Below are 16,234 nucleotides of genomic sequence, written 5' to 3' on the forward strand. Positions count from 1 at the left end.
CTTCCTTCAGTTCAAGGACAAGCTTGGCCAGACCTCGGGGCCTTCACCCCCGGTCTGAGGCAGCTCCTCACCGACCGTGCTCTCTCCAGGGGGGCTCTGCTCTGACGTCACCTCCTCGGGGGGCCCTGCCTGACCACGGCACGAAGCATAGGCCTCCACTCTTACGAGGCTTGTTCCCAACCCGCTGGCTTCCTTCAGCACAGGTCACCGCTGCTTGTCTGTTTACTGTGGGTCTCCCCGGCCAAACACAGGCACCCCGGGACAGGGGCTTTCGTGCTGCTCTCCCTCTGTCCCCAGGAAGTAAAACAGAATCTGACCCAAGGTTGTCACTTAATCATTCGATGTCTACATGAACCCAGGAGCGGGGGCGGCCCAGGCGTGCTCGAGGGGGCCGAGGGGGCCGCCCGACTTCCATGCAGCCCCAGAAGCTGCCGGGCGAGCCGTGGGGCCCGGACAGACGCCACTGCCGTGGGTCCGGGCTCAGAGTTGTTTGCTGTGGACACAGGGTTTTAACGTTTTTGTTGTCTTCCAAAGCTGTGATTTGACATCTCCACAGCCTGTAACTACTGCTGTTTGAGGCCAGCCCTCTCCCTGCCCCAGGTCTGGGTCTACCTGTGTGCCACGTTCAGAGAAAACCGAGTTGGCCCTTCTGGGGCCCAGGGACCTGCCATTTCTCAGGTGTGCACCCGAGGAGCTTCAGGAAGGTGGGCTTCCTGGAGGAAGGCTTCTCCACACTGAGACGCAGCCCTGAACCACCCCCCTCCCCGATCCCTCTGTGTCTTACCTCCTCCCAGAAGATGGGGTTGGTCTCATAGCCACCCACAGACAAGGCATCTCCTTGGAGGCGGAGGTAGACAGAGGCATCGTGGTCGCGGACATTCGGCATGTTCTGGAAGGCAGAGTAGAGAGGCCTCAGGGTCAGCCAGGGCTGGGCCGTGGGTCTAGTAACTCCACCAGGGGGCACAGGCCCACGGTGGACGATGGTGCCTCCTTTTTGTAGGCGGGCAGAGTGGACCCGGGGTCTCAGGCTACACTGTGGACAAACCACCCCCGCTCAAGTCTCCCCTTCCCCAAACCCCATAAAACACCAGCCATAAGGAGAGCGAGGCAGGAAGGATGAGGTGTAGCCCACAACACTAGGAGAGCCGTGGGGGGACAAGCACACGCAGGAGAAAGGAACCAACGCTGGAGGGTGTGGAGCCGGAGGCCACGCCCCAGCTCGGGTTCGGGGCGGGGAGACTGCACAAGTTGAGCCAGTGCCACCCTCCATCCCCTCCAATCCATAGAGACCCAGCTTGTGGCAACCCAGCTCCCTCTGCAGGGGCCGACGGGCAGACTGCATGGTGTGTGTGCACACACGTGTGGATGTGAGAATGTGTGTATGCGTGTGCACATGTGTGAGTGGGAGACAAAGAGAATGTGTGTGAACGGGAAGACAGGCCAGGGTCTCTTCAAAGCAGTGGGCCCAGATCCCCTCCGTCCTCCCCAGCTAAGGCCCGGCCTGGGGACAGCCCCACGGGCTGCAGGAGTGAGTCTCCAGGTTCGGGGTGGTGAGGAGTGGGCTCTTGTTCCCCCTCGACAGCAGCCCGGGGACCCTACTGTGGAGACATGAAGTGGCCCGTGGAAGGCTCCAGATGCTGACACCAGGGCCTCTTGCCAAAAAGGATGGCTCACCCTCACCCCCTGTGAGATGCCCTCCCTCTCCAAGCTTCTAGTCGGCCTGTGGACTTAAAAGCGAAACCGGGGACTTCGGAGCTGTGACAAGACTGGGTCCGTGAAATAAGGTGCCATGGAAAAGGAACAATCCCAGATCAAGAAAGAGGTCTTGAAACAGGAGATGATCATCAAAATGAAAAATGCAACAGGCGGGTTGGATAAGACCATCTTCCATATAGGAAGCTAAACAAGATGAAGAAATGGAAATCAGGAAAGGAAAAAACAAGGAAATCACGAGGTCAACCCTAAAGGTCCAACATCCACCTTATCGGGGGTTCCAGAAAGACAAACAGAGGAAATGAAGTAGAGGAACATCAGAGCAATGAACCTGGACAACTTCTCAGATTGAAAGTCATGAATCTCCATATTAAAGGAGTCCTATCACGCCCCATGAACGGACAGGCTGGCACCGAGGCATGCTGGGGTGAAACATGGGAATAGCATCCTGGAGGCTGAAGGACCTGGAGCGGAGTCTCCAAAATTCCACAGACAATTTTATTTTATTTATTATTTTTTAAAAAAATTTTTTAACGTTTATTTGTTTTTGAGACAGAGAGAGACAGAGCATGAACGGGGGAGGGGCAGAGAAAGAGGGAGACAGAATCTGAAGCAGGCTCCAGGCTCCAAGCTGTCAGCACAGAGCCCGACACGGAGCTCGAACTCACAAACTGTGAGATCACGACCTGAGCTGAGGTCTGGTGCTTAACCGACTGAGCCACCCAGGCGCCCTATCCACAGACAATTTTAGATGGAGAATTCTAGACCCCGTCAATCCCTCAATCAAGTGTCTGGAAAGAATAAGGATTATTTCAGACATGGATGAACACAAAAACATTTTACTTCCCATATGCTCCTTCTCAGTAAGCAACCAGAGCGCATGCACATCAAGGATCCAAACAGAAGAGGCGTGAAGACGGCCCCAGGGTCAGAGCCGAGCAGAGGCCAAGAGGCAGGCAGCCCAGAAAAGAGCCACTCAGAAGAGCAGAAGGCTTCCTCCGGGGCGGGGAGAATGGGACATAGAGACCGTATGTGATTTCTCTGGTGTGCACGAGTTGTGCAGAACATACTATTTAGAGCTAGTTGACAGACATGTTGAAATGTGGGGGGGGGGGGGGGGGCGGAAATGTGACAGTTACGAACATACATGCAAATAACCTCAACAAAATACCAGCCAACTGAACCCAGTAGCATACAAGAGGAGTGTATGCCATGACCTAATGGGGGTTATCCCAGGAATGCAAGGTTGGCTTGACATCTGAAAATAAATCCTTGTGATACACCATAGCAACAGACTAAAGGATGAAAACCAATCATTTCAATAGATGCAGAAAAAGGATTTCCAACATCCTTCATGACAAAAACACTCAGCAATCTAGAAATAGGAGGGAACTTCCTGACGAAGGGTATCTAAGACACACCCACAGCTAAAACATACTTATTTTCAGCTCTTCCTTTAAGGTTAGCCTAATGATAGGATGTCTACCTCACCACTTCTACTCAGCATCATAGCGGAGGTTCTAGCTGAGGCAGCAATTAGACAAGAAAAAATAATGAGAGGCATTAACATTGGAAGAAGGAGCAAAACTTTCTTGTTGCAGATGACGTGATCTTACATATAGAAACCCCTAAGGAACCCACTAAAAAACTGTTACAACTAACAAAATAGTTCAATAAGGTGGCAGGATACAAGATCAATGCGTAACAGACAAAAATTATTGTGTTTCTTCACTTCACTAATGATGAGCAAAAAAGAAAATGAAATTAAGAAAATAATTCCACCTACATCATCAAAAAGAATTTAAAAATACCCACAAATTTAACAAACGAAGTGCAAAACTTGTACTCTGAAAACTCAGCAATATTTTTGAAAGAAATTAAAGGAGGCCTGAACGAGTGGAAAGACATCCCATGATTACAAAATGAAGACTTGATATTGCTAAGATGATGTGCTCTCCAAACAGATCCAGATTCAACACGATCGCCGTTAAAATCGCAGTGGGCTTCTTGGCAGAAATTGACAAACTGATCCTAAAATTCATATGGAAATGCAAGGGACCCAGAATAGTTAAAACCATCTTGAAAAAGAAGGACCAAGCTGGGAGACTCACGCTTCCTGATTTCAAAACTCACTACAAAACCATTGTAATCAAGACACTAACACAAGGATACGCATATAGATCACAAATGGGGATGAGAGTCCAGAAATAAACCCACACGTTTATGGTCACTGCTTTTCCACAAGGATGCCAAGGCCACGTGAGGAGGAAGCCACGGTCGTCAACACGTGGTGCCCGTGCAGCTGGACAGGCACACGCAGAGAAGGAGGCTGGGCCCCTACCTCACACCATACACGAACCATAGTCAAAGTGGGTCCTAGACCTAAGAGTAAGAGCTAAACTATACGATTCTTAGAAGAAAACATGGGAGTAAGTCTTTGTGGTCTTGGGTTAGGAAATGCCTTCTGAAATATGACCCCAGAAGCACAAGCCACAAAAGAAACAATCCGTAAGTTGGATTTCACCAAAATCAAGCCCTTTTGTGCTGCCAACAACACCATCAAGAAAGGGAAAAGACAACCCACAGAATGGGAGGAAGTATCTGGAAGGCATAAATCTGATAAGAGACTTGTACCCAGCATATAACAGGAACTCTTATAACTCAATACAAAGACCAGTAACCCAATTTAAATGAGCAAGGTGTCTGAATAGACATTTCTCCAAAGAAGATGCACGAATGGCCAGTAAGCACATGGGAAGACGCTCACCATCATTAGCCAGTAGGGAAATGCAGCTCGAAACCCCAGTGAGATCCCACCTCACACCCACTAGGATGGCTGGGATCAAAGAGAGAGAATCACCAGTGGTGGCGAGGACTTGGAGAAGTCACAACCCTCACCCACGGTGCGTGGGAACGTAAAACAGTGCATGTGCTTTGAAAACAATCTGACAGTTCCTCAAACAGTTAAACACAGAGTTACTATGTGACTCAGCAATTCCACTCCATGATATCTACTCAAGAGAAATGAACACATATGTCAACACAAAAACATGTTCATGAATGTTCATAGCAGCATTATTCATAACAGCCAAAAAGTGGAAACAACTCAAATGTCCGTCAACAGATGACTGGGCAAATAAAAGGTGGTCTAGGATAGAATATTAGTTAGCCATTGAAAGGAATGAAATTCTGATATATGCACCACATGGATGAACTTTGAAAATGTCATACTGAGTGAAAGAAGTCAGACGCAAAAGGTCATATATGGTATGATTTCATTTTATTAAATGTCCAGAATAGGAAAATCCATAGAGATAGAAATCAGATTAGTGATTATCTAAGACTGAGGGTTGGGTGGGAAATGGGGAGTGACTGAAAATGGGTATGGGGTTTGGGGGGATGAAGGTAATGTTGATAGATAGATAGATAAATAGATAGATAGAATTAGTGACAGTTACATAGAAAACTGAGCAACTGGAAAACAATAACTCCAGGAAACACAAAAGTCAGACACTATTTTGCTCAGGAGTTAACAATATTTACATTGTCATTATATTGCAAACACTGCCTACTGATTTCACCAAAAACAAACCAAAATCACTTTAGAAAGTGACCAAGAGTCAGGAGACGCCACGTCCCCTGCTGCTCTTTGGCTCTGGAGGAGCTGCCTTCCCTCATGGACCACTTACCCTGGAGACGGGCACATGATGTGGGACTCCTCTGCCCCGTCTCCACGCAGAGACCAAAAGGGATAACCTGGTGGATGCCCCTCCCTCCCACGCCAGTCTCCTAGTTAGCTGGACAACTAGGAGGGCTATTGTCGAAGACAACAGTCGAAGGACTGTTGTCAAGAACGTGTAAGAAGTTCTCCGTAACGGAGCACTTCTGAAACAGTAATCATCATGTCATTACTTCCATTGTCACTACCACTCTACAAGCGAAACAGAAACTCTGGAGCTCCATAGAGCAGGACAGTGGGGACACCTGGTGGCCAGGGAAGTCCCAGACTTTTGCTCCAGGCAGGATCAGTGTCCCCAGCTCCTGGCCCCAGCACACTGAGCTGCCTTGAGTGTCCAGCACATGCTCAGTTCAGCCCCAAGGTGTCCTCTGGGCACTCTCACTGCCATCTCCACGCAGAAGCCCCCCCCTACAGGTATGACCCCTTCCCACTGATGTCTCTGCCTCCGGACCTCAGCCCACTCCTTTGCATTATTTCTCCTGCCCCCCATCCATCCAAAACCTGTTGGCCACTTCCTCTGGGAAGCCTTCCGGATTGTTCCAGCTTTCCCTAATCTCTTCTTCTGAAGCACCAGCTGGCCGGACCCCTCTGTGCCCCCTCGGTCCTGGTCATCGTCATCCTCACCATCGGCTACAGGCCAAGCACCGTGTTTGCCCCTTCACCTCGCGCAGCCCTGTGCAGTCCATATGGTTATCGCTTGTTTTGCAGAAAAGGAGACTGAGGCCCACCCAGCACTATGACTTTCCTGGCTGCGTTATTGGGGGCTGAAATGCAGCCCCTGAGCCTGGGCTTTCCCATCGCTCGGTGCCCAAGCAGAATAGCTTCTGCAGAAGCGGGCAGAGGTTGGTGGGAAAGCCAGACCAGCAGAGAGCACTGGGCACTCTGTTTGTCAGCCACAGACACCAGGCCCAGAGAGGGAAGGCGCCAGGTCATAGAGGAGCTGGGGGCAGTGCTTGGCCTGGACTCAGCCCTGGGTCAGACCCTCAGGGGTGCCCAGGGTAGCACAGCCCTGTGGCCACCCAAGGAGAGTGATCCCTCCCCGGGACACAGCCCCTGTCCTGCCCACAGGCTGTCCCCAGCTTTCCCCAGCTGTAGTCTGAGCCCACGGTGGCCTGAGGGCGACCCCTGGCGGCCACCCGGGGAGCCCTCCCCACAGAATCAGGGCGCACGGGGCACAGAGCAGCCCTTTGGAGGCCCCGCTGGGATCACATTAAACTCATCCACGAACAGGAGCAGGGGCAGGAGGGGTGGGGGGGCCACCTAGCAGCCAGCCACTGGCGAGGGAAGCCAGGCTCTTCCAGGGCAGGGAGGAGGCTCCAAGACCCTCTTGCGGGGTCCCACCTCCCACTCTCCCACCACCACCGTCAGGCCCCTCTCTGAACTGCCTGTGGGTCCCGCACCGCCCTCCTCCTGCCCTCTCCCTGCACTCCCTCCCTGGGCTGGGAGTCCGGGAAGAAGCCCTGTGCCGGCCTCCTCAGAGCCCTGTCCCACCACTGCCATTGCGCCCCCATCAGCCTGCCCCGAATTTGCTCCTTTGCCTGTCCTTACCTCCCCCCAGCTTCACCCAGACAAGAACTGGGTCCTTCTCTCTGTCACGTCACAGCCCTGGTTTCTAGGATAGGGCCTGAGACGCTGCAATGTTTGCGGGGTGTGAGCAGGGTGAAGGAGGGAGGGTTACATGGAATGGGAGGTAAATGGGTTAATACACAGATGGATGATGAGGGAGGGAGGGAGAGATGAAGGGGTAGAAGGACGGTGGGCTGGAGGGCGGGAGTGAGGGAGGGGTGGAGGGGTGAAAGGAGGGAGGGGCAAAAGGAAGGGGAGGGGTGGAGGGGTGGAGGAAGGGAGGGGCGGAGGGAGGGGGAGGGGGAGGGGTGGAGGGAGAGAGGGGCGAAGGGAGGGGGGTGGTGTGGAGGGGTAGGATGGAGGGCTGGAGGGTGGAGGGCTGGAGGGAGGGGTGGAGGGGGGGAGGGAGGGAGGTAAGGAGGGAGGGGTGGAGGGGTGGAGGGAGGGAGCAGAGAAAGGGAGGGGGGAGGGATGAAGGTGTAGAAAGATGGAGGGATGGAGGGTGGAGGGCTGGAGGGCTGGAGGGAGGGGTGGAAGGAGGGGTGAAGGGGTGGAGGGAGGGAGAGGCGAAGGAGGGGGGAGGGATGAAGGGGTAGAAGGACGGAGGGCTGGAGGGGTGGAGGGGTCTCCCTTGGGGAGGACCTGAGGGTGGGGAATCCGTGCCAGGACTGGCACCCGGGGCATATCTGGGGGACGCAGACACACGGGGGTCCCCCGAAGAGGTACCTGGGGCACAGAACATGGCAAAGCACTGACTCACTGCACCAGGCAGGACAACCTTGGGCGTCAGTGCGGGGCTGTGCTCCGAGGGTCAAGGGGGTCAGCACCAGCAGGGTCACACCCGTGTTACTTCATTTAACCGTTACCCCACCCCAAACACCCGGGGTTATGATGCCCATTTCACAGATGAGGTGGCTGAGGCTCAGGGTGGCGAGCCCCCTGCCAAGTGCTAGGGCTCAGAGCCAGGTCCCTGCGCCTCCCACAGTCTATGTACCTGGATCCCCTCAATGCGCTCGGTGACGACGTAGGCATGGTGCATGGCCACCAGCGGGACCTTGACTCCGGCCATCCGGCCCACAGCGCTGGCCCACACTCCTGCGGGCAGAGCAGGGATAGGTCAGCACTGCTATGCCTGGAAGGGTGGCCAGCCAGGTGGGGCGGGGCGCCTGGGCAGGCACCTCTGTCCCAGGGCGGTTCTTCTACGTCACACCCAGGCCCCTCCCTTCCCCCCCCCCCCCCCCCGAGAAAGGCCCGGCTGAGGGAGCAGCCAGCGTGGCCACCCGAGAGCCAGGGGACAGTCCTGCTCACCTGCACAATTGACCACGCAGGGCGTCTGGATGGAGCCGTGCTCTGTCTCCACGGCTGCGACCCGCCGCACCCCGAAGTCGTCGGTCCGCACACGGATGCCGGTCACGGGGCAGTTCTCGATGACCTGGGGGCGAGAGGGGCTGCTTCCAGAGCCATGCAGGGCTCCCCGAGGGTGCTGATCACCCCTGATGTCCCCCCGCCTCGCCTGGACGGGACCTGGGGCACCGTCGGGGAAGTGGGGAGACCATGGCGCTGGAAACTAGCCCCAGGAGCTCCTTGACTTGGGGAACTTGATCCCAGACCCGGGGCTCTTTCTCACAAAGTGGCTTTTAAAAAGCAAGGCTCGAGTCGCTAACAGGTGTCTGTGGTCTAGTCCTTCGGTAAAAAGGTCACCGATCAGTGTGGCTTGCTTCCACGTTGTATACAAGTGTATCTTCCTAAACACGAATTTGGGGTCAAACTAAAATCTCAACATTTTTTCCCTCTGGGTGATTTTCATTTCTTCTCTTTTGCTTTTCTGTCCTTTCCAATAAGTTCTACAACTCTGTGTTTATGTCATAAAAGACGAGAAACACAAGAAGAGATCCGGAGAGGACTCCCTTGTCTAGCACGGCCAGAGCCTCGGGGAAGGAAGGAGGGCTGACATTCCCCGAGGCACCGCCCACCTTTGCAGGGGCAGATCAAAAGGCTCAGAGAGGCTGTCCCCGGCCCAAGGTCACACAGCAGAGAGAATGGCACCTGTTTCCTTTCCTTGGGCTCTTGGGGTTCCTGGGGCCAGGAGCAGGGGGCACAGGGCCAGACGGCCTTTGGTACCTGGGCTCCCCGGGCAGCAGCAGCCCTGGTGAGGGCGGTACACGTGCCGGCCGGGTCCATCGTACCGTCATGCGGCACATACAGGGTCCCATACAGGTCGTCCACGTTCATCAGCGGGTACAGTGCCTTCGTCTCGGCCGGGCTTAGCACGTGCGACTCCACGCCATACGCCTTGCCCAACTAGAGGGACCCAAAGGCAGGTAAGTCAGTCCTCGGGGAGCAGATATCCTCTGGCCGCTCTCCTCCCGGTCTGGGCCTCTGGGCCTCCGAGCTGCAGCTCCAACCTTGCCTCCTCCAGGAAGTTCCCCTGGGGACATGGGGTGATAATGGCTTATGTGGTTGACACCCCTAACGGGCTCAGACCAGTCTCTGGTGAGGAAGGGGCTTCTTACAGAAACAAACATTTTGGGCTTGAGGACCAGATTCCCCAGTCGGACCAGCTCCCAGGAGGCCAACCCGATCCTGGGTCCCAGGCCCCTGGCTTAGCAGGACTGGCCACACCGGCACATTTGATTGGCCCACGGGCAGCCAATCAAGTGTCCCCAGGTATCACAAGGGGACAGGCCCCACCCAACTAGAAAGAAGCTGAGCCAATCGGATTCTCTGTCTCAGAATGAAAGTGGCTGAGGCTTCAGGGAGCTGCTGGGAACTTGGGCTAGAAGGTTGGGGCTGGGGCTGGGGCTTTCTTTGGAGGCCTCGGTCCCAGCTGACGAGCGAGCCCAGGGGCAGGATGAGGCTGAATGGGGCCAGCGCCTCTGCCCAGGAACCCACACCTGCCCTGGTGAAGCCAGCTGCCCCTGCCTGCAGCCTGGGGTCCCAGGGGACTCAGCATCCCTGTGACAATGAGCCCCTGCTGGCCACACTGCTCACTGCGCCCTGAGCGGGCATTCAGTCGGTGCTCTATAAGGGGACAGATGGCGGGAGAAGCCGGCCTCACCCATGTCCCCACCTCAATACAAGGCTCTTCAGCAGCATAAAGCTTTCTCCTTGTCGGGGACGCCTCCTGGTGAATGCGACCTCCTACTGATCCTGCCTCCCCTGAGCACAGCCCGGTGACGGTAACAGCTCCACTGTGGGGCCTCCCCTGTGTCCGGGGCTCGGCGACCGTGCTCCACAACACGGTCCCATTTTGAAGGCGAGCATGCCAAGGCTCGCCTGTCCCAGGTGGCCCGCCAGCAAGGGCTCCTTCCCTGAGCCATGCTGTCCCGTCCCCGCCCCCCCCCCCCCCCACCGGGCCACACCCGAGCTCCCACCCACCGACATGAGCCTTTTGTACTCATCCAGACGCTGCCGGTTGGATGCTATGAAGAGGCCCCCATTCTGGATCCAGCCCGTGTGCAGCCCCGTCTCCTTCTCCAGGTCGTGGCTCACCACACGCCGGGTGTGGGCCAGAAGCTCCACCTCCACGTCGCTGGGCCGAAGCTGCCACAGCAGGCCTGGCCGGGAAGGGGCAGGGCACCATCAGTTCCTGGCAAGGCGGTGGGGCACCCCTTCCTCCCTCCCGGCAGGCCCCGGGCTCCCAAAGAACAGGCGGCGGGCCTGGGTCTTTCTCTGAAGGCCATGGGGGACTTGGAGAGGCAGATGAGCAAGAAATCACAGCGCCGGGCGCCCGGGGGGCTCGGTCGGTTAAGCATCCGACTGGGGCTCAGGTCACGATCTCGTGGTTCGTGAGGTCGAGCCCCACCTTGAGCCCCACGTCGGGCTCTGTGCTGACAGGGAGAGGCCTTCCTGGGATTCTCTCTCTTTCTCTCCGCCCCCACCCCACCACCACTGTGCACGCTCCCTCTCTCTCTCTCTCTCTCTAAGAATAAATAAAATTTAAAAACAAATCACAGGGTCCAAGATGATTTGGGGACCGGGCTCCTGGCCCCTGGGCACCTCAGATTGTGGCACTATCGAAGGTCCTATTTACGAACACTTTCTGCGTGCCAAGCCCAGGGCTCAGCCTGTCACAGGCTGACAGAACAGCCCCCTGGGGTCAGCATGATTAGTTTACGGTGACATTAAATGGCACCAAACAGTTCCACTCTCGGGACAGCAGAGCAGGTGACGATGGGGCCAGGACCCCGACCCAGGACCGAGAAGCCCAGGTGCAGGCTGTCGAGCAGCAAAGCTGCTCCATTCAGAGCAGAGTGTGGGGCGTGGGTGGCCAGGGCTGAGGCCGGTCTCACAGCGACGGGACGGTGGGAAGGCGGAGGCAGCGGTGTGCAGGCCTGAGCGCGAGGCCCAGACTGCTTCCCAACTCCACGTCCAGTGACCTCACGCTGGCAGCATGACGTTAGCCAAGGTGGGGGTGTTTACCTCCCAGAAACTGGCAAACTTAACCCAGGACCCGGGGTTAAGGCAGAGGGTCGGCTGCGTGCATACCGTAGGCGCTTCATGCGTGCCCACTGGTTAGCTGGCAGGTTGAGACTCACGGACGCACCTGGTGCCCACGGAGGACACCGCTCTGCATCACCCCGATGGCTCCTCCCCCGTCTGTGCTCTAGACCCGCCGGAGGACCCCCCTCATCCACGGTGGCTCTGTCTGGGGAGGGGTGTCCGCTCTCGGAACAGACAGCGGTCTGGGCCCCCAGCTCCGGTGGCAGCCCTGCTCCCTCCTCCCCACCTCTGCTCTTCAGAGACGTGGGGGGCCAGGAGGGCCCCCCCCACCTTCGGGTGAACCCGCGTCTTCCTTGTCCCTCCTCCTCCAGTGCGGCTGCCTCGGGTTGCCAACCCGGAACCAGCCCCTTCCAGCACCCCCTGCCCCGGCCCCTACCTGCCGTGTGCCAGGTGGTCCCGGAGGTCAGCCGCTCCCGCTCCAGCAGCACTGCCCCGCTCACGCCCAGCTTGGCCAGGTGGTACAGGGTCTGGCAGCCCAAGCTGCCCCCGCCGATGACCACCACGTGGGCTGTGCTGGGCAGGGGCTGGCTTGGGCCCCGGGCCACCGTCGAGGGGCCCTGGGGGTCCTTCAGGGTCCGCCGGTACGGCACGCTCTTCTCGGCGGTGGGGCCGGCCTGGCCGGTCAGGGCGCGCAGCCCCAGGCCCCGCGTCCGGCTCCAGCGAGGGCATGTGGCGGCCACACGCAGGGCTCTGCTCAGCGAGGCCATGGGGACTCCAGACTCAGCACCGCAGGGAGCTGGGGAGAGAGCCAGGGCTGGCTGGGGCGTGGAGGGGTGGGGGCGGCACCAGGTGATACCCGGGGCGGGGGGGACAGCCTCCCATACCCTCCAGGCCCTCCTTCCTCCGCCTCCCCGGGGCCCCGAGTGCACCTGCAGCCCAGTGCTCAGGGACTGAGGGCCTGTGGGCATTGGCGAGCCCAGGGCGACCGTGGTGGGAGGCAGGAGGTCCCTGCCAGCCCAGGGGCGGGCTGCTGGAGTAGGTCATCGAGGGGACATGACTGCAGGTTGACCCACGAGCTGGACCCAGGCAGTCAGAGGCCCCTCACCCCCTCCCCCATCCCGGGAATGTACATTCTGCCCCCGTTCCCACAACGGGGGCCGTTTTCAGGAACGAAGGCTCGAGGGAGCAAAGCGTCGCTGAGACCCTCTGGACAGTTCGAGTGACTGAGCCCCGTAAGGCCGCTGTAGAAACTAAGATCTGGCAGGTGGGTGCAGAGACCCACTGTCTCCCGGCCCCGAGACGGGCCTCGTTGCGAGGCCCCTTGCTTGCTAACCCTGCCACCTGCCACCGACAGTGGCCTGCTTCTGTCCGTCTCTCCTCGCCCTCTGTGGACGGACATGGACAGTGAACCGGGCTGTGACAGAGCACCGGCCCTGGGCTGGGGGATGGGGGGTGTCAGGGGCACAGGGGAGGTGGGGAGCAGGGGGCCCATAGGAGACCTGGGGAAGTAGGGTCACCGGTGAGGGAGGGCAGGGAGGGGGGAGGGGACCTGAGCGCTGAGGACAAGCAGGAGCTCTGGTGTCAGGGGGATCCAGGACCCAGAGAGATGACCTCCAGAGGGGGAGAGGCAGGCTGCAGGGGGAGGGGGCTCAGGACACGGGGCAGAGTATCTTCCTGAGCACCGCGCCCCGCGTCCCACAGGTCTGCAGGAAGAGCCCCCGGCACGGCGGTGTGGTGATGGGACAGGTTTGGCAGTGGGGGGGAGACCGAGGGAGGTGTCAGTCCCCAGAGGGCCTGGGGCAGGGGCCATGGTGAAGGAGTCACCTGGGCACACAGACAGGAGCGTGGGGGCGGGGGGTGGGGGGAGGGGAAGCCCCCTCCCTGCCCCTCTGCCTCCTCCTCGGTGTCCCCCAGGGGCCTTCAGGGCTCACCTCAAATCCCTCCTCCTTCAGGAAGCCCTCGCAACCAGAAAAGTCACATAATTACAAGAACACGACAGGAGGCCCACCTCCTAAGGAGCGAAGGGGCCAAGAGGTGTCTCCCTGGGGGTGTATCCTGCCCACCACGGGGAGGACAGGACCCCTGGGAGGGGCCTCCCAGGCCCCCTTCTGGGGTCAGTAGGACAAGCAAGAGGGATTTGGTCGTGAATGTGAGGTGCACGGGTGCCACCTACAGTCATAGTCATGACTGATATTTATGACCTGGTTAATTTAATTTAAAAAGTCGACCTCTGGGGCGCCTGGGTGGCTCAGTCGGTTGAGCGTCCGGCTTCAACTCAGGTCATGATCTTGTGGTTTGCGTGTTCGAGCCCCGTGTCGGGCTCTGTGCTGACAGCTCGCAGCCTGGAGCCTGCTTTGGATTCTGTGTCTCCTCCTCTCTCTGCCCCTCCCATCCTCATGCTCTGTCTCTCTCTGTCTCTCAATAATAAATAAACATTACAATTTAAAAATAAATAAATAACAAACAAAATAAAAAGTAGACCTGTTTCCAAGAGCGTGCCAGGTGCCAAACTTCCTCCTTCAGCAACCGAGAAATGCTCTCAGGTCAGTATGACTGCTGTCCCCATTTTACAGGGGAGGAGAGCAAGGTGCTGGAAGGCTGTCTAAGGTGGCCAAGGTCACAGGGCGGCCGAGTGGCCGAGCACAGCCCAGGCCTGCAGGCTCTCCGGGGACCTGGTCTGGGGGAGGGGAGCCTCGCTGCCACACCTCAACAGTGGGGACGCGGGTGAGGGGCCCAGCTCTCCGGCTGCTCAGGGCTGCCGGGGCGCCCCACCCCCCCAGCGGGGTGGGGGCGACAAGGCATCTCAGTCCCTCTGCCCCCCAGTCTAAAGGCCCACCTGCCTCCTGCCCACAGAGGGGCTCCCCGGGCACATATCTGAACTTACCTTCTGTCTTCAAAGTGCCCGAATCTTCCAGGAACCCCCAACAGCCGCGCCCTGCCAGTGGAAAGTCGGCGTCACGTGGCTGTGGGGCACGTTCAAGGCTGGGCATCCGCCCCCGCGCCCGCTTCCCCGCTCCCGTCCTGCCAGCTCCAGTGCCTCCCGCCCCGGGGGCCGCCACGTGCCCCCTCCCCACCCTCCGGTGACCCGCGGGGACTCCCGGGGGGCGGGGACGGGGCCTGGGGCTCTCCCAGTGCCGCGGGGCCGCCGGTGCTCCCCCCACCCGAAGCAGCTGCTTCGACGTGAACTCGCTCTCCGCCCCGCTGACCCTCTCCCGCCCGGTCAGCAGCGTGGCCCGTGTGTTCCCCGGGGTGAGGGCGCGGGGCAGCCCAGGGCGCGGGGGCATTAGGACGGGGTGGGGACTTGAGCGACAGTGTCACCTGAGCTGTGAAGCCGGAGCCAGAGGAGCGCTCCTCAGAGGCTGTGGGGTGAAGGAGCTTGACGGAGCCTCCGCCTGGTGGAGGAGGGCTCGCGCCCTCGCAGCCCGAAAGTTCCTGCAGCCAGAGGCGGAGAGAAGTCTTGATCTGTCCCAACCCCGCCCGCCCAGGGGAGGGCCCGGGCCCTGCCCCTCCCGGGGTGGGGGGGGGGGGACCTCCAGCCGGCCACTGCTCCGCTTGGCGCCCCCTGCCAGTGCCCGGCCCAGGGGCTGCAGGGTGCCGTCCCTTCCTTCCTCCTCAGCAGCTTCCCAGCCGGACCCGGGCTGCCCGCCCCCGGCCCGCCCCTGGCCCGCCCCGCCAGCCCCTGTCGCCGCCCCCCACCCCGCCGGGAGGGACCGCCCACCGCCTCTGGCTTCTTGGCTGCCAGGGCCGCAAGCGTGTGGGCCTCAGAGCAGTGCTGTGGACCCTGAGGCCCCATTAACCCTGGGTGTTGGGGCGGGTGACCTCACCTCCTCATCGCTAAAACAGGGGTTACAGGTATGCTCCGGTGCCCCCGTGCACCCCTGCCTGCCCGTGCCTGTCTGTGCTCTCCAATGCCCCCAAATGAGCTTAGCACAGGTGAGGTGGGCAAAAAGTGCTGGGTAAGCAACAGGGTTGTGCCAGGCCCCCTGGCTCGGGAGGGCCCCTGGGGAGGGGATCCAGGGCCTTCGCAAGCACCTGCCTGTCCAGCTCCGGCTTGCTTGCTCCCGGGGGAGGGGTGCCCACCGCCTTCAGAGGCAAGCCAGAAAGTCTGGCTGTCTGCACCCTGCCCTCCAGAACTCCTGGATCCCTCCGTCGCTTTCTGAGATGTCCCTGAGCCTCTGGCTTGCCAGCTGCACAGTGCCCAGCTCCCCTGGGCAGGAATGCCTACCTCCATGTGACTGCTGGGGACCTTGGGACCCACAGAGGGGTGTCAGCCTGCCTTGGGCCACACAGAAGCCTTCGGTCTGACTCTGGACCTAGGCCGTTCAGTGTCTGCCCAGAGGAGAGACCACTCACTCCCCTGCTCGCCCCTCTCCCCCCCCCGCCCCCCCACCAAGGAAGGTCGCCCCACAGGTGCAAGGCTTCGCTGGACGGTGCTCGGGCCAAGGGCAGGGGGCCCAGCCTGCTCACTCAGCACACGGTGGGCCAGGCCAGCAGCCTGGGGACAGGCTGCGTCACTCAGTGAGGCGAAGGACAGGTCAGACAGAGTGAAGACGGAGCGTGGCCACAGCGTCCTCAGAGCACTAGACATGAGGTGCACCGGGGACACAGCGGTTGCTGTGGCCCCAAGGCAGCGGCCGAGGCAGCCCGGGCCTCTCCTGGCCCTGCACTCAGAGACAAGCGGCGGTTGCAAAATTGTCCCAAGCCAAGCGAGCAGCAGAGTTGCCCTGGACTTTGGACAAGGGGTGGTGGCTGGCGGGCCAGGCCTGGCTGTGG

The 16,234-nt window shown here is 59.2% G+C and overlaps 1 protein-coding gene across 8 annotated transcripts in view; it reads right to left on the minus strand.

Annotated features, from left to right (window-relative positions):
* The window catches only part of SARDH (sarcosine dehydrogenase), a 62,267-nt gene extending 46,320 nt beyond the window's left edge, over positions 1 to 15,947 (minus strand). Inside the window, exons 1-9 of one of the 8 annotated variants that reach the window (XM_053204408.1) lie at positions 15,929 to 15,947; positions 14,780 to 14,893; positions 14,346 to 14,396; positions 11,898 to 12,257; positions 10,397 to 10,575; positions 9,065 to 9,319; positions 8,327 to 8,450; positions 8,013 to 8,113; positions 785 to 889 (exon numbers count right to left, since the gene is read on the minus strand). In XM_053204408.1, coding sequence (XP_053060383.1) covers positions 785 to 889; positions 8,013 to 8,113; positions 8,327 to 8,450; positions 9,065 to 9,319; positions 10,397 to 10,575; positions 11,898 to 12,228 — 1,095 coding nt within the window. In that variant the 5' untranslated portion in view covers positions 12,229 to 12,257; positions 14,346 to 14,396; positions 14,780 to 14,893; positions 15,929 to 15,947. The other 7 variants (XM_053204407.1, XM_053204409.1, XM_053204411.1 and 4 more) reach the window with 7 other exon arrangements.
* Positions 15,948 to 16,234: the final 287 nt, after the last annotated feature.

The sequence above is a fragment of the Acinonyx jubatus genome, chromosome D4 (genome assembly GCF_027475565.1).
Source record: "Acinonyx jubatus isolate Ajub_Pintada_27869175 chromosome D4, VMU_Ajub_asm_v1.0, whole genome shotgun sequence".
NCBI lineage: Eukaryota > Metazoa > Chordata > Mammalia > Carnivora > Felidae > Acinonyx > Acinonyx jubatus.